This window comes from Echeneis naucrates, chromosome 11 (genome assembly GCF_900963305.1).
Source record: "Echeneis naucrates chromosome 11, fEcheNa1.1, whole genome shotgun sequence".
NCBI lineage: Eukaryota > Metazoa > Chordata > Actinopteri > Carangiformes > Echeneidae > Echeneis > Echeneis naucrates.
The window spans coordinates 16,158,644-16,185,571 of record NC_042521.1 but is presented as its reverse complement, the minus strand read 5'-3'; the positions used below and the strand labels follow the sequence as shown (position 1 = coordinate 16,185,571).

General features: G+C 39.2%; 1 protein-coding gene across 1 annotated transcript in view; it reads left to right on the top strand.

Annotated features, from left to right (window-relative positions):
- The first annotated feature begins 1,804 nt into the window (after nucleotides 1–1,804).
- Nucleotides 1,805–26,928, top strand: part of fam135b (family with sequence similarity 135 member B) — a 35,637-nt gene continuing 10,513 nt past the window's right edge. The window contains exons 1-9 of the mRNA XM_029514860.1: nucleotides 1,805–1,881; nucleotides 6,267–6,346; nucleotides 13,967–14,106; nucleotides 18,315–18,385; nucleotides 19,285–19,458; nucleotides 20,744–20,870; nucleotides 24,594–24,753; nucleotides 25,304–25,353; nucleotides 26,080–26,235. Coding sequence (XP_029370720.1) covers nucleotides 1,805–1,881; nucleotides 6,267–6,346; nucleotides 13,967–14,106; nucleotides 18,315–18,385; nucleotides 19,285–19,458; nucleotides 20,744–20,870; nucleotides 24,594–24,753; nucleotides 25,304–25,353; nucleotides 26,080–26,235 — 1,035 coding nt within the window. The remainder of the gene's footprint in view (nucleotides 1,882–6,266; nucleotides 6,347–13,966; nucleotides 14,107–18,314; nucleotides 18,386–19,284; nucleotides 19,459–20,743; nucleotides 20,871–24,593; nucleotides 24,754–25,303; nucleotides 25,354–26,079; nucleotides 26,236–26,928) is intronic.

The window sequence follows — 26,928 nt, the reverse complement described above, 5'->3', positions numbered from 1 at the left end:
AAAACGTCAGGCATTATTGTATATTAAGATTATAATTTAAAGTTGCTATTTTTAAGTATTGCTATAGCTGCATTAGCATAAAAAACTATTTACTAGATGTGAGCATTGGCAAGAACCTCTCGATACGATACAGCTCACGATGCAAAACCAATATAATGATTTATCACAATATCACAATGTGATATAGAGATGAAAGCACAAGTTGCTGTGTATGTCCACCAGACTATCATTCAGAGGAAAAACTGAATCAAAACGATTTGATCTTAAAACCGGCTTTACATTTTATTCACTTCCATGACATATGCAAATTTTCACAGAAAAAACCATTGGAAGTAAGATGCAGTTTTACACACTGAAATTGTAACCACTAAATAAAGCGAACTAGGTTTCTTGTCACTGAAAGTACTGTAAATGTCTCATAATTAATGAACTCTCGCGGGGCTTTTCACGAATGCACGTGCTATGTTTAATAGTCGTATTTCAGACTGAGCATCGAATATCAATCGGAAACATACAATTGATTGACAGCTTTATCAGCCAATGGGTGACGTTGGTCGACCTGCGACGTCGGGGTCTCAAAATTCAACGTACAGATTTCGTAAAATCTGCAATTCGTATGCTCCGTGAGTTTATATTACAAGTGTGCCTCAAAATGACATTTGTGAAGTTGTGAAAAAGCCTCGCGAGAGTGTATTAACTATGAGACTGTTCTGACTCCATGCTTCTGTGCTGATACCTCAGCGTGGTCTCGCAAGTTTGTCGTGTTCCACCGACATTTTATAGCAGCGAGACAAAGCTTCTCTTATCTAACTCGTTACTTTTGTGTTTTTTTTTTTTTTTAACCAGGAAGCCAAAGTGCGTTCAAACGCAGGCTTTAAATTGGATGCGTTGTTATTTTGTTAGCCATGGTGGCCGCACCAGCAGAGTGGCTCTTCGGAGTGGAGGTACGGAAGTCGTACTGTATTCTTTATTATTGGATTATATTGGGTGGCAGAGTATCGCGATTTATTGCCACATGGATGTCTTTTTACACTTTTACTGTTTACCCACCAGTTTATGATAAGGGGCTCATCACCAATCATCAGTCCTCCAGAGGTGGAAACCTCCTTTTTTACTACAGAAATTTGCATGCTAACCGGCTAGCCCCGGAAGAGTTCATCACTATCCAATAGTGAGCTGATTTGGCATCCAACCTGCCCTGGAATGGGGCATTTCAGAAGACAGACTGGAACCTCTCACCTTGTAAACCCAACAACAGTTGAAGCTCTTGGCAAATGATCCCCGCCACCTGCTCCCAACAAGAAACGACGTATGGCACCGGACAGAAAAACAGGCCCTTTACATGGCCAAGACAGATAACATGCAGGCTTTGACGGACAATATAGAACTCATACTAATTGTAAAGGAAATAATAATAATGCATCAAAGGACTGATGTTTACGGTAAAGATACTGAACTCAATCCTTTGGTCAGACTGATAGAACAAAGACAGCACTTTCAGGTTCACACACCATTGCTCAGAAATATTCACATCACCATTTACCCAAACAATGATGATGATAAACTATATTCAGCCCAGATCTTGGTCTCATACGTCAGTTCTGCTCAGCATGAGTCACATCATCTTGGCAGACAGGAGAACAGTGAGAGCTACTTTTAGAAACGTCATAATTTTCCTTATTTTTTTTTTTCCCACTGTGAATTCTGTCTTATTTTATTATAACTTTTTTTTGGCTTATTTTTCCTGACATGCCATATTTACTGTTTGTCCTCTCTTTCAACAGGTGATGAGTGGGATAATATCATGTCTGAAGTACAGGGAACACTGGAGTTTTCTGTAGAGTTGCATAAGTTCCACAATGTGGATCTCTTTCAGAGGGGGTAAGCACTTAAGAAATCATACCTCTTGAGTCATGACTTTTTTTTTGTTGTTGTTGTTGTTACCTGGCCTTACAACTGGCACGTCAGCAAACACAAAAAATATATTCATGGTGTTTGCCGACAAAGGATCCTCATGTTTCAATTTTTGAAAGTAGCAGCTTTTTAATTAAATCCTTTTGCTCCCTTTTCTTCTATAAAAATGTACCTTGACTTAATAGCAAAGACAGGACTGATTGTGAAATTTGTGGGGTTCCTGGCCCTGTTCACACTTGTCATTGAACGTGCAGTCTGGGTTATCGAACTGAACGGCTTTAAGTTTCATCAGATACATTAGATTGCATCTCTACTGACCACTTGTGACCAGATCTCTCTTCCCTGCTCTATATGCAAAAAAATGTTCATTATCTGTGTTTGTAAAGAGCAAATTTGGTGTGACTGAGCCAGTCTCACGTCAACAGACAAGTCATTATCAGTGTGTTTGTGAGAAGCAAAGAGGTACTGCGTGAACTTTTAGCCCTATGAAAGAATTAAGATTTCACCGATTTGAAGAGGTGGAAATAAGCAGATAAATTCTAAAAACTCAATATGTGGTAGTCAATATTGAAATTATGGTTGTGTAAAAACATCGTTGGTTCATTGTGTAACTGTGGTAGGATTATTGCAGGACTGTGGCACAGCAAATGAGTAGAAGTGATGGCCCACACGTTTGAGTTCACACACGTTCCTAACTGAATGTGGCCAAAAGTGACCCGGGCTACCATTGAATGTGGTCTGAGCAATCAGATCTTAAACATCTGTCTTTTGAGATGCTTATAGTCAGCCATCAACTGACTAAAAATAAGATTTAAATTCTTGAATGTGGCAGTTTAATGAATTTCTGCATTTCAGATAACCTTTAAATGTATACATTTAGGAATGCGTCTGTAGGTCTGTAGGTGTGAGTGTGAGTGGTTGTTGGTCTCTGTCTGTCTCCGTGTCTTGGCCCTGTGATGGACTGGTGACCTGTCCAGGGTGTACCCCGCCCTCTAGCACCATAAGTCATAAGTCAATGGCTTATGACTAATGATGGCTCCAGCACCCCCTGCGACCAGAAAACAGATGAGCGGTAGAAGATGAATGAATGAAAAGGAAACTGGCAGTTAAAGACTTTGAGAGATTGCTCTGCTCACTTCTGTATAACATTTCACCTCCAGCCTATTACAACATTGCTAAACAGGAAAAAACAAATGAGTCATACTGGAATGATGGAGACACCATTTTATTTATTTGGTCAATTAAATAGATGTATCTTCTTGTCACTGCTGCATGGGTTGACATTCAGAAAACACAGTTAAGGATTTGAAGAACTGAACAAAAGGAAGGGCAAAAGAACAAAGCCAAAAGCAGACATGCAAAATTTGAATGCTCTGTCTGAACATACTGAATTATGTATTTTTTAAATATTATGTATTGGTTTTGCTCTATGAAAACAACCCGATAGTACATACATCCCTCAGAGAGTAAAGCAGAGTTGTGCTATCGAGATAAGAAACCTGATGGGTTAGGATAATACATTCTCAAACCCCAACTAACTGTATCGAATGATCACATATCAAACCAAATCCTCTTATAATGAAGTCATACTGTAATCAAATCATTTTTGAATCGCATCGCATCATGAACAGGTGTGATTTGTATCACATCGTATTGGTTTCAGTGTATCGCAATTATATTGTATCGGTGGCAGTGTATCGAGATGCATATCGAATCGACCTTAGTAGTGGAGATATAAATCTCTATTATATATACCTTTTTAGCTAATATCTGGGATATTTGCCCTCCTATATATTAGACTGCATACAAATGTTCTAGTAGGAGCAGACTAAGAGAAATAGAAGAAATACAGAAATATAATGATTTGTAGAAGGAAGAAACCAAGGGAAGTATTCATTCATCATCTTCTAGCTTTTATCCGTTTCCAGGTTACGGGGAGTGCTGGAGCCAATCCCAACTCACACTGAGTGAGGGCGGGGTCACCAGTCCATCACAGGGCCAACACACAGAGACAGACAGAGACTAACAACCACTCACACTCACACTGGGTTTCCTCCGGCTACTCTGGTTTCCTACCACTGTCCAAAGACATGTATGTCTACATATCTTCTTATTGTGGGGCAACAGCATTAACCATTATGCTGCTGTGCTACCCTACAAATGATATATGAAGAACAATTTAATATAACACTCTTGGTTTTAGTAGTGGAATGAAGTTAACATAAACAAATTCATTAGTTAGTTAGTTTTTTCAGTTTTCTTTGATGCTGGAATATTACCCAAAGAGTGAGTGCAATATATTTTTACAATTCAAAAAGTAAATAAATGGAGGCATTATAACCTCTCCAGCTTCAATACAAAGACAGTAGTACACTTCAGTATACATAATAAATCAACCAGAAACAACACATTTAAACAGATTAATGTACCAATCAGCACAGAGTCAAGTGAGACATTTTTCCAGTTTGTTTTCCGTGATATATAAAATGGGCCCTGTTTATCCTGCTGTGTGCATCCACAGGAAGATTAAGGCCTCTCATATGGGCGGCATTTTGCTGGTTGAAACACCAGCTTTGTCAAAATGATTTCCTCCCCTCAAATGGGCTGGGCTAAAGCTTCATCGCGGTAATCTCTTCAGATGAGTGCACTAATATCTTTGCTTTTGCCAGTTTACCAGTAAAGCACATTGCTTTAGATAGACGCAGCAGATATCTGATGCAAACACGAAACAAAATGGGATCCCAATGTGAAAAGTGAAGCACTGTGGAAAAAGAATAGTTACCAGGACATCCACGCCTCCACACACTGAAATGTAATTGCTGAAATCAGTGCTAATACCTGCACCAGACAGGGGACTGTGCGGCTGTACACTTAAGGCCCGTGTTGCAAAATGATTGTTTTAAATATAGTGATTAAATCTGCATTTGATTGGTAAAGCAGGCAATGGCAATAAGCACTCGACTTTTCGTTTTAACAAATGGAAGAACTCTAGATTGCTTCAGATCCTGAAATTACAAAACTCAATGCATTTTCCCTAATGCAATTTATTCCAGGATCTGTGCAAACTAAAAGTAAACTTCTGACCAACAGCTATTCACACCGAGTTCTCTGAAAGGTTAAATTAATGACAGAGTTTGTAACCACTGACAGTTTACTGAGTTGAGCAATGTCCTTCCATAAACAGACCTCATTCATCTATCAACCTCCAAAACCTTTTCTTTTCCGTGCTCTGTTCTGTTGAGGAGCGCTGTCGCCAACACGCTGATGCGATGGCTACGTTCACAGCCGCACTTTGGCTCCTTAGATTGCTGAAGTGTCCCCTGAGAGCTGAGATGTGCTTTTAAACAAAGCTGTACTGACTTAAACTGTCAAAGTGACCTTTTCAAAGATACGTTTCCTGGGCTGCCTGTCGTCTGGATTGCCATGGAAATAATTAATCAATGAGCCAACCCGTTTTCTGGTACTATGCTGATGAATTCTATTTATTATTATATCACATATTCAAAATGTAATAACCCCTACTTGGGTCAATACGTTTTCTCTTAGCTCAAATGTTCAATTATGATACCATATACAGTCCATACTTAGCCTGTGAACAGAGGTGCATTATTATGTCTGTTTCATTATTGATAACCATTTGCCCTTTATCCTTTAATAATTTAGTGCCATTTGTAACATTCATGGAGGATTTTGTTTAACGTGACTTTCTTAACTCGCCATCTATGTCATGGTGACCACCTCTTAAGTTTTTAAGCTGCACTTGTCGTGATTATCATGAGGAACAAAGCATCCTGTATTCCACCCAGACACCTCACCATAATTCAAAGATGAATCACACTTGGTGGCAAAAATGCTACTTCATCACAAATGTGATTAAATTCCCAAACAATTTCCTTTAGTGTTTCTGTGCTGGTGTCAGCCGGGGCTGGAGGCATTATAATTTGATATGTACGTGGCATTTTTTTACACCTTGGGACAACTTCAAATTTAGGATTAACTGAATAGATTTTTTGTGATCAAAAAACAAAGGTTATTGCCACTTTCACCCCACAGGACTTTGACTTGACAAGTTATGTGCTGATTATGACAAACTACTAGTGAACGTTTGGACCCTGAGAAATGAAAATACAGTGAGGATTGTTGAGACAGGGCAGATTTATCTCACTAACACAGGTAAAATTCAAAAGTCAAGTATGACCCAAAACAGGTGATTCATTGAAATGAAAGAGGGACATTGGAAATTGGAAATATCTTAATACCACACAATAATGAGCAGAATATGTAACTATTAATACTTTACTGGAAAGTTGTACATGTAGGTGTGATTTTGCTGTTTGTATCCTCCCTCTCAGTTTCTACCAGATACGAGCAGGGCTGAAGGTGTCACCTCGGGTGCCCCACAGGCTGATAGCGACAACACAACACAATGCAGGTAAGGCAAAGTAATATTTACATCCTGTCTTTTTCTCCCTGTCTCTCTGTCACACACACACACACACATCCACACATTGTATTTTTACAACTTATGCAGGTTTGACCAGTCTGCTAAAACTATTGTCAGCCTTATCTGTAGATACGCTTCCAATTAGCCATATTGGTTCTCGTTCTGCACTTTTGCTCAATGAACATGTAACCAGATCCATTTGTTCAGCAAACGCCAACTGTTTTGAAATGTTTGGAGCATGAGGGGTTTAAGTTATTTAATTAAGACAGCTATTTCCTCAGTCCATTGTTCATTATTATTTTGCATCCCTTTGAGAGTTTGAGAGTTTTGAAAAGTTGCTAATCTTATTGCATGGTTGTTGTCTCTCTCTTTGTAGTCCATCAGTTCGTCTTTATTGGTATTTGTGGCCGTTTTCATCTCTTTGTGGTAGTTTGGTGTTTGTTTTTTTTTTTTTTTTTTTTTTTTTTCTTTTAAATGTCCTGTGGCCTTTTTTTTTTGTTTCATTAGTCATTTTCTGTCTTTTTGTTATCTCTTTGTGGTCATATTTTGTCTCCTTGAGATTATTGCATCTTTTTTTGGTTTGACTTATCAACAGAAATGTTTAATTCTTCAAACTGAAGCTTGCCCCAGGGTGTCAAGTGGCCAGGTGTTTTTAAAGTAAAAAGATCTCCATTTTGCTCACTGGTAATATCCCTGAACTACTGCAGCATAAACACACATAATTTTAGCTTGAAGACATGTAGTAAAACTGATATTAAAAAAAAGAAAAAATATGATTCTGTACGACCAAAACTGACGAGCCAAAGGTTGAAATTTAATAACATGATCAGTAATATCCTCACAGCCTTTAAATGTGACATAAACGTGTCTCTGGTGACCATAGTTTAAGTCAAGGTTGAACATGGTGAGTTTCATTCACAATGACGCATGAGTGTGAGAAAGTGTCAACACATGGTCTGTGTCTGAATTACACAGGCAACGTTGGTTATGGTTGACTTTGAAGCCAGTGTGTTGCCATACTAATCTTTTGTGCTAAATTGCATGGTCATGCAGGAAGCCTTAATTTACAGTACTTATGTGGATTTGGGATATAAACATGTTCAATATCATTCTCTGGATTTGCAGTAGTCCACAGATTCAATCCTTTGTGGCTTTGCTGTATTCTTCACGTCCATGCATTCAGAGGAGAGACATGACATGGATACAAAATAGAACATCTCAAGATACCAGTGGGAAAAAAAACATGTATCACAACCTGCCAATTGTTTTTTTTTTCTTATGGCTTTTTTTGAGAAAGAAACATGGAGGGAGAGAGGGATTGGGCAACAACACTGTTCCCCTGGACTCAGGGGACTCAAACAAATGGACTTTGCAGTTATATGTGCTTACTGGGATGTCAGGGATTTACCTCAGACTCCATACAAATCTTTAATATTGCAGATCACAAATCTTTTATCATATTGTTAAATTTACTGTCCATGCACAATAATACACAAAACATTCATTTATCTTCTACTGCTTATCCGTTTCTGGATCGCGGGAGCTAATGGAGAAAATCCCAGCTCACATTGGGCAAGGATACACAAAAGAGCCATATAAAATATATGGGAAAAACTCTAATTTGAACTGTCATTGGCCCAGTCTCTTGAGATACACATCCAAAAATGCGAGTAGTGTTTGGGAATTTTATGGCTTCACCTTCACCTTGCAGTTTTTTAGGACTTTTTGCTGTGTGAGAGTTTTAGAGTTGCGTTACAGTTTCACTTGTTCCTAATGTAAAATATTCAGTTTTGTTGGTTTTTCATAATAGTGGGGGATTTGTGGAAACTCCATTGGGATTTCTGTGTTCTGAGTGAAACATTTTCTCTAGTTACAATAATGGACTTAAGACTGAATGAGAGTGATTAGGTTTAATCCTGGCCATGCCTTAAAAGGTCTATAGTGCACTCTCTTTTTTTACCTGAGCAGTCCAGGTATCACACCAAATCTCTGATCAAAACACAAGCCTGCTGCTGCCATTTTCTGTTGCAGATTTTAATTTGGGATGAGTTGTAATGGTTTTGATTCAATTGTCCTAAAATATGAACCTTTTTAGTACAAGGAGCAGCCATAATAACGTAACTGTCTTCCCTTCAAGCCACAAGAAAGTGGTAAAACGCTGGACAAGGAGGGGTACACTGTGGACAGGTCACCAGTCCATCGCAGGGCCAACACACAACCACTAACACTCACACTTACGGACAATTTGAATACACCAATTAACCTAAACATGATGTCTTTGGGCAGTGGGAGGAAACCCACAAAAGCACAAGGAGAACATGCAAACTCTGCACAGAGAGGCACCTGAACCCACAACCTTTTTGTTGTGGGGCAACAGCACTAACCACTATGCCACTGTGCTGCCCTCCCTGCAAAATGGTGTCTATCATAAAAGAGCTTGTCCTCTTTTGTATTCATAGGTTGTGACACGGTGTTTCTGAAACTGCCCAAGCGTTAAATTTTGGATCTCTGGCAATTCAGGAAGCTGTTTCACTGGCAATACTGATTCACAGTAAGAATGGCTATTTTTAGCTTGTCAGGACTGGCTCACCATGTGGTGTGTGTGTGTTTCTGATCTAGCTGTACAGGTGAAGACCTCTATTCCTGTGAGGACATTGAAATTATGTGAATTCAGGCTAAACTATGATTTATGTTCAAACCATGACTTTAGTTTCTGGCATGTTGCTCCTGTGGTTCAGGTAAATGCTAAGAGGAAGAGTCAGTATCATCATCACCGTTTTCACATTCTTTGTAGAGCCAGATTATGCGTACGACAGTGATTCATGTCACCTGAAGTGTGACAGGACTACCAGGAGGGAAGACTATCTCCTCACCCTCATTATGGATGGAAAGAAGTCCTAAGTAGGCAAAATATTAATAGATATGGAATGGAGATGGTAAAAATAGCAGTTAAGGAGTCTTGCTCTCAATAGTCTATTTTAGGGCACTGAATCCCATGAGGTGCAGTTTTACATGGTATCAGGTGAGGAAAAGAAGATAGAGCATAGTCTGACTGGAGGAGCCTTCGGCATATAGTTGCTGTAGGTTGTCTTGTAATTAAACTTTACATGAAATGAGATTACTTGCTCTCTTTCCAGTGAGTTCAGAAGATTGAAATCAATAAGACAGGAGTGGCTATAATCAATACTGTCACGACTGCTTTTGATGATGAACTCTGTTGCTCCTTTCAGCTATATGGAGCGTTAAAAGGATCCGTTGATGATTTTCTCCGTTGTTTGTATTTTGTCTTGATGAACAACAGCTGAGCAACAGCTGGATGGTGTCACACACACAGCATGACAGCAAGTGATGCTATGCTGCAGAACCAGGGAAATAATTTATTTTGTGTTGAACAAACAAGCAAAATAAAGCCCATCTTAAATAAGTCACCTTTATAGGTGTCGGCTGTCATTTTGCCCATTGGATTCAGAAAAGCCATTTGTTTCCCCCTGCTACACACAGAGAAGGGAATCCAATAAGCCTTTCCAAAAATTCCTATAAGATTAATGCCTGGGAAAATTGTCACTTTATTCACTCTGCATGATGTGCCTCTCTTCAATTTATTTCCATGCAAAGCTGCTCTATAGTACTGCAGCCAATATATAATCCCCCAACTGCAGGCCTATATTTCACTATACATGTGTCACATAGGAAACACTGCAGCAATGTACATTACAGTGAGAATCGGATCCATATTGTAATTGGAGGGCTGCGTCCACGCCTCCTTGCAGCACCTTCCACAAGGTCGCGTATTAAACCACTTCACGTCACAGGCTGAATCCTAAGCATCAATGCATCAGCCGCATCTCCAGGCTGGATGGGAAAGGCATTCAACATACACAGACGCAGGAAATAATCCCTCACTGTGTTCTCTGTGAAGTGCATGCTTGACATTTCAATTGTCTGTGCCCTTCAGACAAATGAATTGTTTTTGAAGGATCATGCCATATACTCAAATATTTAATGACTGTGATTCATGCACAACAGCACGGGGAATTTTAAGTCTGAGCGTTCACAAGTAGAATTGTATTTCCGATTACAGTCTGTCCAACTGCATGGATCGAGATACTCCCTTTTCTTAATATTATGAAGCGAGTCGAGAGTTTTGTGTGCTTCACTGATAGGGAGTGACGAGTACACACCTACCCACCCGCACACACACGTACACACTCACCCACACACACACACTCAGCAGATGTGGAGCACCAGAGGCTGAAAAGCAGATTATTACCAGCACTGACTTACTGTGGCTAAAGCCTAAGGGCATTACAGCAGGTTTTAATGTGCAGGATGTGATAACTGTGAGAAACTGCAGTATACCAAAATCTGTTTCTGTTGGTAGAACATGAATGAACGCAGTAAAAGCTATTTTAATCACATTTATAACCCACAAAAGCATGGAAACTGAACATTGCAAGTTCTTTCAAAATATAAGATGGGTTTTTACTAAACGAAGTAAACCTTTTTGGAAACTGGACTTTATTTTTACATATATGGAAGACCTTTCTGCTAGTTAAAAGAAAAATATTAGTAGAAGACTATCAGTGAACTTAAATTTTTTTTCGGATTATAATATAATCGGCTTGTGGGTTCAGTTCCTGGTATGGGGCCCTTCTCTGTGGAGATTGCATTTTCTCCCTGTGCCTGCGTGCATTTCCTCCGGGTACTCCAGTTTCCTCCCACCATCCAAAGACATCATGTTTGGGTTAGCTGGTGACTCTAAATTGCCCGTAGGTCTGAGTGTGAGTGGTTGTTTGTCTCCGTCTGTCTGTGTGTTGGCCCTGTGATGGACTGGTCACCTGTCTAGGGTGTACTCCACCCTGACCCAATGTGAGCTGGGATTGGCTCCCCACGACCCGGAAGGTGTTAGAAGATGAATTAATGAATTCCCTGAATATTTTACTTTATTGTTGTCATGCATGATATTTAAAATGCTACTCATTGGCAACCTAACTCATTTTAAATTCTTAACAATAAGTGACAATCAGCACAATTTCTCCTTGTATTTATCGAATGACTTTGACTTTAAAAGTCAGAGCTGCCCCTCTCAGTTGCATTATAATTTTTTTACCATTAGGGATGTTTTTCTCTCTAAATTTTCTGTCACTACCACTGATTATATGAATTTTTATGTCGCTGGCAGATATGGGCTTCCGGGTAGTAAAGTGACACAGAAATGTATGATAGTTAGGAGAACATCACAGTTTTTGTAAATGTTAGGTTACATTTTTGAGTAATAAATCACATCGTTGCTCATTCTATGGTATTAATTTATCTGGTGTGACCTCCAGCTTATGTCGGTGTGACTTTTAGCTTATTTGACTAAATGTTAACAAACTTAGGAAGAATTTATATAAAAATTGATGTGCAACTGTAATCTCTCCTTGCACCACTATGGCAACAGTAGCTGCTCTCCAAAAAATACTTGACATATGATCTGGTTTAATATAAATCAAATAAAAACCAATGCAATCTAACTGTAAACAAAATGTCAACTAAATGCTACATTAACATCAAGATCTAAAAAATTGTAGGTGCGTATGTGGCTGTATTTAATAGTGTTACATTTTACATTGAGGAGGTACTGCTCTCTTTTTTTTTTTTCTCTCCCCTTGTATGCAAACAACACGGCTATCAATATCAAAGCAGAGATTTCAGCAAAGCAGCTTTGTTTTCAGTCTCATATTGCCTCTGCTCCCCTGATACACGGTGTAATGTTAAATCAATGCAGTAAAACAAACTGCCATTCAAATGAAGTAAAGCACATGTGAGTGTGGGAGAATATTGAGGCCAACTGCAGCAGCTCGACTCCATTGATTTTATGACTTTGGCCACGCCGAAGGGCCCTGCACAGTACAGAGGGTATCGATGCAGGTTCTGACTCCGTCACAGGTCGAACATACATTGAATAATTTATGATAATGTACCTGAACACTGAAAAGTCTTTAATGTCTTTTTATACAGTGAACAGAAAGCAGGATCAACACAAGGAAAAAAAAAATCACATTCACATTTAATGCATGTGTGGAGCAGACAGAGCTATGACTCACTTACATACAGATCATTTCCAGGGGGATTAAGCCATCTCTGTCACATATCCACCAAGTCTTTGACAAGAGTTGTGCTCCCACACATCTCATGTCATTCTGGCTGGGGGTGCTTGATGCTGCAGGTTGAAACAGCATTATCAGGGGTGTGAAGCCTGCAAAGGAGGAAGAGGAAGAAGGACAGAAAAGAGCAGCAGGGGATTTCAAAGACCTCTCACAGCTCTAAGCTGTACAGCGACTCTGCTTCAGCGGCTGCAGTCCTGTCAGGGAGAATGCGCAAATAGCAAAGAGTAAACCTTGTACCTTGTAAAACAAAAGAGCTGGAAAATAGGAGTTGGTGAAAATCAAAGCACCACACTAGTGGGCACACATAGGTTTAAACATAAATGCTTCTTGCTGTGCTTTAAAATGTGTGTGGTTTGGGAACACCTCTGACCGGGTATGACAAAAAGCTCATGCTGCAAAAGGTCTCTTTTTTTTTTTTTTGGGGGATGCTGAGAAAAGGGGATGACCGTCACAGATGTTTGTGGGTCAAAGTTCAGCAAAGCTGAAAAATCACCCATTTAGTCCATAAAGTACAATTAATTGAAATCAACACAAAACTCTGGCATTTTACATTCTGGTTTGATCTTGGGAGAGATTCTTTTTCTGTCTGCATGAAAAATATGAAGTGAAATAGCTGCTGTTCAGTTTGCTTCACGTCAATCCCAGAAGCAGGAGAAACAGCGAGCCTTGTCATATTCAATAGTAACAAAAATGGTAAGCAGAAACTCTTAGCTTGTACTCTTACTGTAATGTATCTTTTTTGTATAGTCGAAACAAAAAAGATAAATATAAACAGGAGATCATAAAAATCTATATGTAAGAGTTTTTTTTTTTAGTCTTACAAGTCTTTCAAAACAATACATATTTATCATAATTTCTGTTTCTCTTTAAGGCTAATTGGCCTTCAAAGGAACAGGATTGAACATACACTGTTTATTACTGTGTTGTTAAATGTTTTTTTTAATGCTTCAAGCTCTACAGGATACTGCCTTCTGTAAATTGTATAACTGAACAAATATAAGGATTAAAGCTGGCATGAGAGACATTGACAGAAAGGACAAGTCACACACACACACAAACACAAACACACCAGAGCTTCTGCTCATACAGCTCTTATACAAGTTTTTGTGGAATCACAAAATGTAGCTCATGTTTTGAGATGAGAGTGTAAACACTCAAACCCCTAACAAGTCCCAGGAAGCTTTTGCAAAAGTGAGGTCAAGATTTCTGCATTTTTAAATATCGGTACACATTTAAAAATCAGAGCATATAAAGCAAATATTTGGTGATTATTAAAGTAAAGGGTTAGATGTAATGTGGATTTATGGTATTCATTGTATCTCTGGGAGACCTCCATTTCAGATCAGTTGGATATTCATATTTAATATTGTTTATGTTCTCTGCATGCTGTGGCCCCAATATACTGTTACATAGCATTTGGGTGACATTATACGCTGTTGTGTATGTCTCAAAACAGGAGAATGCAGCTTCAGTTCTGCGGCGGTTTACGACGGCTCCGTGTTCAGCCGAATATTTCAGATCCTTTACAGAAATGAGGAGATTGTGGTGAATGACTGCATGATCTTCAAAGTCCACTTGCTATTGGATGGAGAAAGGGTGAGTCCCGCTGCTGACATTTTCTCTATGCACTCACATTTTCTGTCGAAGCAAAAAAGAAAAACAGAAAGGGGGAATACCATTCGGCTGCCTGCATTTTATCAGTAGCCAGTCTCTAAATTGCCGATAATAACACTGGGAAAAGCTGTGGAAAGGTTTTGTTCCATTGCAAAGCTGCAGCTCAGGTCTTAAAGACTTATTAAATAGCCATTAATAGATACATTTTTATCATCCTGCCTTTCCTTTTACACTCATCTTCGCACTCTTACCACTGGACATGAATTGTCCGTCTTATAATTTAGAGATTTAAGCCAGTGATCTAGAACAGAGAAACTATCCAACATGACAAGTGAACAAGTGATGTTGGCATGTGAAATGTGTAAATAGTATTACTGCTCTGTCTGGTTGGCTTAAATTTCCACCTGTGGACTCCAGAAGAATTGACATATGCAGAAGTGCGTAAAGATGTCATTCTTAAATTTTTTTTAGCCATGCTAGCAGTGTAGCACTTTTATTAACATCTCCAGCAACACCTGATGCTGCACCATGTTTTTAGTGCTAAGCAACAAACATTAGTGGGCCCCAAAGGTAAAGAAAGACGGTGAAGACAGAAGTCAACAATATGGTGCCAGATAGTGCAGAGCCAAAGGGGTTGTGAAATGGTCAATACTACACCTACCAATGCAACACAAACAGCACAAAGACACCTGTTTTATACAATAATAAAAATATGCGTTCTGCTTTGGATTGACTAATTAAAATGAAACTACTCATAAATGACGCATTTTCACACAGGTTGTCCACATTTACATTCATTCGCTAATATGGCAGACGCTTTCGTCCAAAGGGGATTTCCAATTGAGCAACATCTGTAAAGCTTCAGTTAGGCCAATGGGGGATGATTTCACAGGCTTAAATTGGATATTAGTCTATAAAATACAGTATTACAAAGTATAGTCTAAAAATAGATTTTCTGCAGCACCCTAAAAACAAAGTTCACATAGTGCCTTGATGATACACTAAAAGCAAAGAGCAGACAAGAAGCTCAGTGGGGCATGTGAGGAGGATATCTAAAAAAAAATAATAATAAATCTAAAAATAAAAATGCTTTTTCTTTCCCTTTTACCTATGTTGTTTATCATTTTGCAACCCCTCTTCCTCAGATTTATCTTTCAAGCTTCCAGAGCAGGTATGCTGTCAGATCCCTACTGGGGACGTTTGATCGCTCTGTTTCACAGACATAACATAATCTTCCTCCTTCAGGACAATGCTGAATCTGTAGAAGCATAAAAAAATTGATGATTAGTTGGTCTACTTCCTCTTTTATCCAGTACCGACTTGTAAGTAGTTCACAGCAGTGACGAACACACGCTTTAAAGACTACTGAAGTATGATATCTTAGAAGTTTACACACTCATAAAAGAGCCTAGCTATACCTTAGGGGTCCAATCCTCTTTTATCTGTGTCGCAATATCCAAGAGTTTCAGTTCTTTTTGAAATGATAGGAGATACCAGGATCTGAAAAAATTGATTACATGGTTAAAAATTGAGCCCCCAATTACACGATGGCAAATTTTGCACTCACCATTGTAGACATAAAATCACTATGAGGATAATAGAACTCAATGATGTGTCTCTTAGAATTAACACGCTTTAACTGGCAGATAAATACAAATTGTCTGATTGTCTGTGCCCCAGACTTCAGGTGTTCTTCAGCTCAAATGATCAGGTGTGTAAACCTGACTGACAGTTATTGATGTACTGTCTTTTAAGGTTTAACTGTGGGCACAACCCCAAAAATCCTCGGGTTTTTTTTTTTTTTTTTAGTTTTGGGAAGCCATCGGACCTTAAATTGATCTGTGGTGACAGCGATTAGGTTGGGATGTGGCAGAGTAAAGATGGCTTCTCTCGCAGCTAATTATCCATATGGTAGCCATAGCTCACACATTGACTTTACTCTGCGTCATCTCTAATCTGCTCTCTGACACATGGCTACAGCACACGTTGCCATAGAGGGATGCATCAGTCAGAATGTGGATACTCTGTCTGACATGACTTTGCGTCACTCGCTATTGTCAATGTCCGTGTGGTGGTATGGAGACACGGGAGCTTAAAGGCATATCAGATTTCAGCTGCAAGCTCTCCCAAAGGCTCCTTGCTTATTAACCTTCTGGAGGTTATCTGCTGCTGACAGCTACAGATAGCACAGACAGAAATAGCTCCTCATTTCCTCAATGTGCACCCGCATGTACTATAGGCTTAATCAAAACATCAGAATCTGACAGGGCTTCAAATCTGCGCATTTACTCCTACCACGTGTGTTTCGTGGAAAAGGAAAGAAAGAACTGTGTAACCTTTATTATAACCACCAACTGTAACAGGGCATCTCAATCTTCAAAAGACCCCATTACATCCATGGTCGGCACCATCTTTGCTTGCTCATACCTTTTATTTTCCTACCTTGCTGTTCAAATTTAAATAGACACAGCATGATACCCTTAATATGAGAGTAATTTAATTCTGTTCAGCCCTGACCAGACTAAAAGAAATGCAGGGATACAGCTTGTAGCCCTCACACAGAACATAAACACTAAATTAAAGCGAACTTTGAAGTGACAAAATCAGCATTACAAACAAGGTTAGTCACAGTGGGTGGCATGGCGAACGGCTGTATTTGTGTACTGTTAGCCACCGTGCTCTTGCTAATTACTCACAAACACTCTTCCTCTTGATGGATTTCATGTTTGAAATGCTGATGAATGAGAGATTTTAGAGAAAAACCTGAATATAAGAGAGAAGCACCACAATAGAGATACACGCATCCATATAGAGAACAACAGGTCGCCAAGGAGAAAGGGGATCTACTGGTGTTTGATTTACTGGTGTCTGGAGTGTTTGTGCATGCATATTGTGGATAATCCTGGCATCTTGACTGAGTGACTAGCTATAGCTCGCTACAGACGAGTTATCTTGTCAAGCTGCTCTCGACCCCACTTCTACAGTTCTGAGATCAGCAATGATTTGAACTGATTATCATTTCACATTTAGCATGACAGTGACACTGAAAGTCTTTTAAGAGGCAGCAGTAGCTAGGTTTTTCTTATTTCACCTTTATACTGCGCAGCTGATGTGTTTACTATCAGTTCTAAGACTTATTTAAATATTTTTTCAGCCAGGAAGGATGGTAGTCAGGTGAAGATGTCCAGGCAGAGAGCAGTAAGTGACAGGAGAGAGACTTTCTGCACAGGAAAGACAAGCAGCACAGAAACATGAGACAGAGCAGGCCCTGAATTTAATCTTTGATACTTCTACTGTCATCTGAAGGTATGCTTTAGTCTGGTCAATTTCAGTTTGCCCAAGGGTTTGCTTTAAGACCAGATTCAAATTTAGCGACAATCCCATTAACTTCGGCTGTGCCATATATAGTTATTATAAATGTGATGTGGAGCTTAGATGGTAAACATTACCAGAAAAACATCAGCATGTTCGGCATTTCCACAGGCATTTTGGCCAACTTTTCATCTTGTGCATGAAAAACACTGTGGGCATTAGAAAAATAGTGCTGAAAACATCGCAAAAAAATGTTAGTGTATTCATTGCAGCAATATGTAAAAATCATTTAAATGTGTCCATACAAGAGAATAACAAAAGTGGCGGATGAAACCTTCCTTAAGTTAATCTGTGAAACAAACATTTCCATCATCTTCTCCATGTGATTTTAGTTGAGGGCTGACTGGCGCTCTTTAATTACATTATCTTGTTGTTTCCTCTTCTTATGCAATGGCTTAATTACACCCAAATGGAGAGTTAGCATCCCCAGCTGTTCAGCTTGACCATATCCTAATATTCACACAACAGAATGTGCATGACTTTTTGGGGGGAAGTTCAGTTAAAAGCTTGTGCCAAATTCGAGTGGAAATATGAACACTGTGCCACTGTGGAGGCCGCACACTCTTCATGCACGCCATGAAACCTTTTCACAGGTTTGCTCTTCAAAAAATGATTCAGCCATATCATGGTTCCAGTTCTTACCATGTTGAAAATTAAAAAATAACAAATGTTCAGAATAAGACACAGTGTCTGTCTCATTTTAATGAGCTAATACTTAACAGTTTATGCTGTCTCTGCTATTTTGTTTCATTCCTCAGTGTTACCTTCTTCCTGTATTGTTCATGCATTAATTACTTCACTGTACCAATGTTTTTCAGGTGGAAGAAGCCTTGAGTGAGGTGGACTTTCAGTTGAAGTTGGATCTTCACTTCACTGACAATGAGCAACAGTAAGTATTTGAACAGTTTAGAAATGTGTGTGTGTGTGTGTGTGTGAATATGTATTTTTGAGAAAGATAGAGAGAGGGGAGGATTACTAGACTCTGCAGTGTAAACTAGGCATGAATAAGGGCTATTATGTTCTTTGGCTCATAGCAATATCTTAAAGCACCTGATTGCAACTTCTGTGCTGACATTGCACAATTACACTGATTCGTTTTTTTTGCTTGGGACAAACAGAAGAAGAAATGGCAAGATTCCATTTGCAAAAGCTGCAAAAGGCAAATTTTGTGTTGGACTTGTATCAATCAACAGATGTGCATCACTGACATATGTTGACAATTGTGTTTGTGCACTTAAAGCTTCACCATATTTGCCATACCTTTGTCATAATTGTGCTTGTAACCACTCCACAAAGTTGAATTATGGAGCATATTTTCTGTATCGTAGTGTTGACTGCTTCTGCTTTTACTCTGAGTCCGTATGACTGCAGAATAGATATTAGGTCTCAGACTCTTTCTTTCAGAGCTGCGAGCACAGTGAGCCATCCACATTCCCAGACATTTTTAATGTCTGGGAATACGGACCTAAAGAGCTGCACCTCTTAGTGTCAAGGTTCATACTCAATGGGTTCAGAAGTCATAAACATCCCTTTTTAGCAGAATAAAATCACTTCATTGTGCTTCAAGTAATCTGAATTCTCTGTAGTTTTTCATAAGCACCCCACTGCCACAAATTCCCAGTTTTGATTTTTAATCAATTGATTCTTTTTGCTTCATTTGTGTTTACCTTTAATTCTCAGAGCATCTTTTTGAGTGCAAATCTAATTATCACAAAGGTCGGGAAGATAAGTATTCTGCAGATGATCAATTTAAGTTCAGTAAAAATGTTTGTGTCATTTGTGTACTAGGCTGGCGGAAGTAATGACTGTCCCGCTGATCAGCAGTCGAACACTCAGCCTCCACTTCCACCCAAGGAGAGGCCTCCACCACCATGTCCCCGTCATGTTTGACTACTTCCACCTGTCCGTCATTTCTGTCTCTATACATGCCTCACTGGTTGCCTTACATCAGCCACTAATCAGGTAGAGTCAAGAGGAGCTTCATATTTTTTGCATCACATTTGCATTTGTCAGATTGTGTAAAAACACAAAGCACCCACACCATCAGTCAGTTTAACACTTACAGGAAGAGTTCACAATTTCAAAGAGAGTGCACAGCCGATTTTACCTCATTAGCTGTCTAAAAAAGCTAATTACAACTGCATGAGTTGCTTTAAAATAACAAAGTGTAGTTGACTTTTTTTTTCTTTCCCTATTTTAGCAGGAGAGATTTTTGCAAATGGGGTTTTTAATGACACTACCCCAATATGGTTAAAGTCTAAGGCTTATGTCCTATAAGTCCTGATGAAAAATTCAGTCAGGAAAACTATAAAATCAACTTTCCCACGTTAAACTACTATCCATAAAAGACTAAAACTCTTCACAAAGCGCTATTTTTAAGTTTTTCTATGGGTGCAGCCAACAGAGCATTTTATTTAAAAATACCAACTTGCTGTTTACTTACAAGTCTACAGTACAATTCAGCATAAAATCATCCTGTGACCCACCAACAGATGCCTCCAGAGCTGGCTAATCTTATTTCTATCACATATCTTCTAGCATTAATATGCTAACCAGCTAGCCCCAGCGCATCACATCATTTTCAAATATGGAGTCTTTATACCCTCCAATCTACTCCAAAGACTGAGCATTGCTAAAAGGGCGTATTTACAATCACTACAGCCTCATAAAATTAACAATGTCCAGAGCTTTCATCGAGTGACGGTTACTGCAACCTGCTCCCAGTCAGAAGCAATTTTCAGCAGCAGAGAAACAATAAATATCCCCTTTAATCTGCAAAATATTCCTCTTACCACAGTGCCAGGTATGCTACTTTGGCATGTTGATGAGTCCAAAGTCAGGCAAAAGCACATCCTCTAAAGCAGAATGGGAAGAATGTCTTGGGAACGGTTGTAGTCTTTGTTCTTGCTAATTTCAACTAAGTAAAGTGAGCATAGGCTTTTCTTCTACTTGCTTTGGCAATTCACACAAGATTGGCATTCGATGTGTTAATGGATTGTCCTCCAAACACTTATCAGATGTATTCAGTTGTCAATATCATAAACACAAACCTTGACTATGCATTACACAGATTACCACAGCATTTGACTGATTGCAGCAGCCTTCTCAGTTTATCTGTCTTCCTTTTCACACACCCGCCCCTCCCCTCCCCTCCACCCACCCACACACACATACATACACACACACACACACACACACACACACTCATGGTTTGTCCCTGCATGTGTCCTCCCTGTTCTCTGTCCAGCTTTGCACGTACAGGGAAGGGCTCCTGGCTGGGGAAAGGCTCGCCAGAGAGCACAAGCGACCCATCTGTCATGTCTATAGAGAACCTTGTGTTCGGAGCTGGCTACTGCAAACCTGTCATCTCTGAGGTATGTTAACCTTTAGCTCTTCAGTAATGTTCAAATAGAAAGTCACAGAGAGTCAAAGACCATTTTGTTTCACAAAGCTTAAAAACATTTGAAAATGAGCCAGGCACCGTCCCAGTTCCTGACGGTGCCCCCCCCACCACACACGCATACACCCAGAAGTGATAATACTTCTCCCCAGAACTGTACTGATGGTGTAGTCTTCTTACCTCCCTCTCACACCTCTGTGCTCATTCACACCCTCTCTACTACTACAGCTGAATGGTAGAACCCCATGATGACAGAAATGATAATCCAATTACTGTTATTATCACAATGATCATGATAATGATTCAGGATTATGGCTGTTTCACTTTAAAATTAACTTAAATATTTTATTACATGTACATTTGTAGTTTTTCTCAGAGAGCAGCGGGAGAAACTAGTTTCTCGCAATTGATCGAGCTCTGTGAGGAGCAATCTAATTTTAATGTTCAGATTCTTTCCTCATCCATGCTACTGATATAAAATAATCTTCACAGTTGCACTTAGTGTATTTAGTTTGTATGCAGGTTAGAGTCCAGTATGGCTACAGTAAAAGACCAAATAGCCCTAAATCAAACTGATTTTCCTAGCTCACCTTTCCAGTATCAGCACAGTGTACTTTAAACTACGTCGTTGGCCCTTTATTTGAACAGTGGAGACAGACAGGGAATATAGAAGAAGGACACAGGACTTTGGCTGTCATATGAAACCTTACCATTTGGCAATCTGGCTGCCCCCAACATAATTCCCCTCAGATCATACTTCCAATTATCTGTAAAAAGGCCACACTGAGCGCTGTCATAAAAAAACTACTCATTCTGACTTTTTACAAAACTATTTCTAAATGAATGGCAAGTAGCCCAGTTGGAAGATGCAATCATCATCACCAAACCAAGAAACTGGTTCTTCCCATTTCATTTTGTCAAGTTACAACTTATCTGTGACAATAGTTTTCTGTTGGCCAATTACTTCTACTTATTCTATGAACGGTTGTAAAGCTAGAGGTTGCTCTTTTTTACACCTCCAAACAACATACAACTCTCAGATCCTTGCAGACGTCACAGTTGACGCTGTAAATCTTAATGAGCGGCCTGGTTGCCCTCTTCCCTCCCTCCTCCTGGTTTTTACTCTCACCCCTGGCTGGGCACTTTAATAAGCTCTGCGTTTAACCAAGCAGGGGGGTTTTGTTTGATCACAGTAATGAGTTCTGCTCAAAAGCGCCACGTACCACATAGCTGCAGGTGAAATCTTGCACACGATGCTGCCTATTTCCTTCAAATTTATTTATTTAGAACTTTTCACCTGCAGCTATGCTTAGTTTTCAGCACTTTCCCCCTTTAACACCACATTATATCCTCCAAGTGTTATTTTTTTATTTCTGGGTGAAAAAAAGGGAAGAATGGCTTGTAAATTTCCATTGAAATTTCGAGCCCAAAGGGAAGGAAGAAATGTCCCTCAGTGGCATGAAAAATATAATTTGAGGTTTTGAAAAAGTTATGTTTGAAGTTGGGCACTGGAGAATCTTTGGCGTCTTTGAAAGAAATAAAACACAATTCTGAGGATAAAACAGGGTACTGGAGAAAAAACAAGCCTTTCAGTATAAACTGTATTTGACTGAATGCTTAGATACTGTAAAGCTCTGTCAGGTTGAACTGAAGAAGAAAATAAAATATCTGCAGCAACAATCAAAAGCAGAAATAATTTTTTCAGGTGAGCTAAAATGGGGCACATCTCAAGCATTGTCAGCTCACAGAAAAACTATGGTTTTTAGGATAATGACTGGTTCAAGCTGAAAAATAGCAATTTTTCTTTCCTCTTCAGCCACACTCATCCTGGAAGCCCTTTATAAAACGACAGAGAATTATGAAAGTAAACATACAGATGTTCTTTCCTGGTTTGGGAATACTGCAATGCTGCAATTACAGAGAACACTCAGGTATGATGATAGGGCTGGAGACTTGAGTTGCTTGGGGGCAAATTATAGTACATGACCAGATATTCAGGGGTTGCATGCCTTTTCAAAGATCTGAGCCCCGCTGGTGCTGCCAAAACATCCCAGTGGAAGGGAGAAGTCCATGGCCAGTGTTAGGTCAAGGACCAACAGATAGGGACAGTCGCTGGTCATGTTCAAGGCTCTGTGGTCCTGAATTATGACAGTCTATGTGTATGATGATAGTAGTTTAAATAGAACGCCATTAGCTCTTCAAAAGGATCAATGGGAGACATGATTAAAGCATCAAATCTCAGCTGAATTGTAGCTTTGTTGACAGACTCTTGTTTTTCACTCAACACCTACTGTAATTTCCAATGGTGAAAAGCTGTTAATATTTCTGCTACACTGTTAGAGAGCCATCTACTGGAAACATGGCCAATATTACAACTCATATTTAGCTAATTCACCCAAAGGCAAGTGAGCTACGGGAAGCAATTTTTCCTATCGCACACCCATCAGTACATGATACTTTAAGCTCTGTATTTCACCTTTGAAATGTTTCAGCACCTGATTTTTATTTCACAATAATCAGTGTAATCAGCAGTCACCAAGAGGTGCATTTACTAACAGGACAGTGCAGTGAGATCCCTCCACCCTAACGCACCAGGATAACCAACACAAAAGACAAAACCAAGCAGAAAAAGGTACATTAAAAAGGTGTACATACACACATACCCATACATATCATGCTTATACATACTGAAGTTGACCATAGCAAAGAAATAAAACAACCAGCCCCAACCAAAGCAGTGACATAGTTGTAGCTAACAGTCAATAATGAGCATCCTTTATGATTTATGATTTACTGCACAACTTCCAGCTTCTTGTCGATACAGTACCAGAAAGTGTTCATCTTCATTATTGGTCACTTTTAGAAACATGTTCCGAAAAAGGAAATATCAGAAACCACTGGCTTTGAAAAATATCCCCATGAGTAACGTGTTCTGAAATGTTATTTTTCTGAAGCTATTTGGTCCAGGTACAACTGAAAGGTTCGAGGAGATTAGTTTCTCCAGAAATAAAAATAAAGATTTTTTCAAAATATGCTGTAATAATTTTTTTTGTTTGTTTGTTTTTTTAATCAGGCACATATTTAATAAACAATTTTTTTAGGGGTGTTAGTTTATGGTTAAGTCTTGTTATGAATGAGAAGAATTTAATCTTCAATCAATCATTCAATCATTTTCTTATCTTTTCTCCAAATCTTTAATAAAGTTTGGAAAGTTGACCTTCCCTAAATACAGTATCATAAAAGCAAATGATTTAGATCGACAAATGCGCAATCCTTTTTGTGTTGTATTCAGTCATTCTTACTTCTCCAACTATGTAGCCAGCAAATTGTGCCTCCATGGATTGTGTGTCAACTTCCCAGACTTGTGATCTTTTAAAGGTCACAACAGGGATGCATTACATCCTCTTGTGCCACATACACATATTTTTCTGCTTTTTACAGCTCAAAGCAAGCTGTGTTTAGGGGCCATTTGTTTCTAACATCACATTTGATCTTCCAAGTAATTGTCATGGCTTTGCCGATGCAGAAACTAGGCCCTTTTAACACAAGCATAAGGACAAGCCTACACAGCTGTTGTAGTGGAGGTTGTTAAGTTCAAGAATGTTCATGTCCGTCATTTAGGCAGGCCATTTTTTTGTGTGAAAGGTGACATCTGACCTACATAGCAGCTGACATTTCCTCTGGGTCTCCTCTGCAGGGGAGCTTTTATGTGCCCAGTGAAAACTGCCTGCAGAGAGCCCATACGTGGCACCGAAGGCTCTGTCGCCTCCTCTTGGTGGCACATAGAGGCCTGCACAACTACTACACCGCTCTAATGAAGGAAATCCCACAGCTCCAGCAAACGCCACTAGACTCAGGTAAATACACAATAACCTTTCTAATCTTTTCTTTTTTCCTCTGGTCTGGAAAGTTATTCAACTAAACAAATAAATTATCTTACTGGTAGGTAGTTATTGAGCTTGAATGTGTGATATCCATTGTTTAGTAGAGTGGCAGTGCTGGAGGAAGTATTCCTATTGTTTACTGTTCAGTAAAAGTACCAAGAAATAATATATAATATTATAGAAATAATATATTACTCAAAATACATTTTGAGTAATGTTTAAGCAAAATGCATGCTAAATTGCAAGGTTAACATTTCGATTTTGGACATTACATTCACAGAGGTCATCAGGTCTTTAGGATGAACACTGTCAGGCAAAAAACTACTTTAAAATGTCAGAAATATGCAACAGCAATATAAATATCAATATTGGCCCCTGAAATATAGCGGAATACAAGTGTAATGTAAATCACTTTGAAATTTTTTGTGGTCATTCCCAAAACGATGACTTAAAAACTCAACCTTGTTGTCAGTGTCATGAAATCCTTAAGGCTAAGCTTTTCAAATAACCTTTCTTTCACCAGAGGTGCCGCCCATAGAAGAGACTCTAAATCAGCTCACCATAGAGTTGCAGGTATGTTACATGTCAAACTGTAAAGACAAACTTTTATTGCCTTGTGATAGATAAAGTGCAATTTTCTAACCTGTTTCAGATTTCTCTGTTATTGTGTTTCGATGTTGTAATCGGCTTTTCGCTGGCCATGTATGAAGAATATTTAAAACTGTGTATGCAAAATTAGGAGTCTGTGCTTGCTTCTAAAGTGTTAATCCTATGCACAGACTGAAAGCGTGCTCTACAACACAAGAGCAATTTGATTATTTTAAAAGATAAGTCAACTGCTTTTTTGCACCATAGCAAAGCTGGAGACCATTTGGTTTAAATGAAATCTGCTACTGTTCATTTTCTACTGTGGTGAAGGACGGTGGATTTTACCTTAGAAAATATTAATGAGTCATTACATCAGCTGGATGCATGTGATAAATGTCTTTGTCAAGTGATGAAGGGGCTCATTAAGACATTAGATAATTGTATCTCAACTGTAGTTTGTAAACTGATATGATGACACAGCTGCTCCAACATTGCATGGGATGATTGATTTACACCTTTGACATGACTTTTCCAGAGAGATATGAAGGCCCAATGGAAATAGCACACTATATTGTCAGTAGCAAGAAAAACCAAGGATCCTAAATTTGAATTATGTTGTTAAGTTGTATTTTGGGAAGTCTTTGAGAGTTGCATTCATTGCATTCATTTTTACAATACATGAATAGGTATATTTTTTCCTGCCCCCATCAGCTGCAGGAGGGCCACGAGAAAGTGGCGGAGCAGATCAGCAGGGATGTGAGCCAGCTCTGCTCCCAACTGGCCGCTCTGTGGAGCCGCTTCCTGGAAGTCGTTGTGCTCAACCCCCTCATCCTCTCCTATCTGGCCCAGGAGCACCACACGCTGAGGGTGGGCATCACACTCAATCAATGGCCATCTTATACAATACCCAAAAAAAGTGTTCTCTGAGCCACAGTCTCGATCATCTCCATATTACAGTGCAATTTGATGTATTGTTTGTCCAGTACTTACCTGATTAGCACTAGCTCAACAAACTAATGTATTACTTTCAGTTCAGTGAATGTGTTGCTATCCCCCCTTGGTCTGTTAACACTGGTTGCTAATGCTTGACAGAGAGATTCAGGGAGGCCAAGGATGGTTTATCTCATGTGGATTAGCAGGACAGACACCTACGGACCTGAGCCCAGTGGACCTCCAGCCTCTTATTAGAATGCAAAAAAAAATAAATAAAAGTTTCATGGTAGATATGTCCAAATCCAAGCATTAACTTAATGAGCTTTCTTGACAAAATACCCCTTTTGTTATTATTATTATTATTATTATTATTATTATTCTCCTCTCTCTCTCTGAAGTCAGCTGGATCAGTGAGTGCTACAGTGGGGATTATTGACACATCAGGATGCCATTCTAGACCCTGGTAGTTTAAACTCAGCTGAGGAGGCTAATATGCTTTTGAGTGTTATTTCCATCTAATCAGTGGGCTATTTAATAGATAGATAAAGATGTGCTTCACAGTGGAGTCAAGACTCTCTAACGTGGCCCTGTTTCGTCTCAGTTATCTTAAAATAATGAACATGTTTG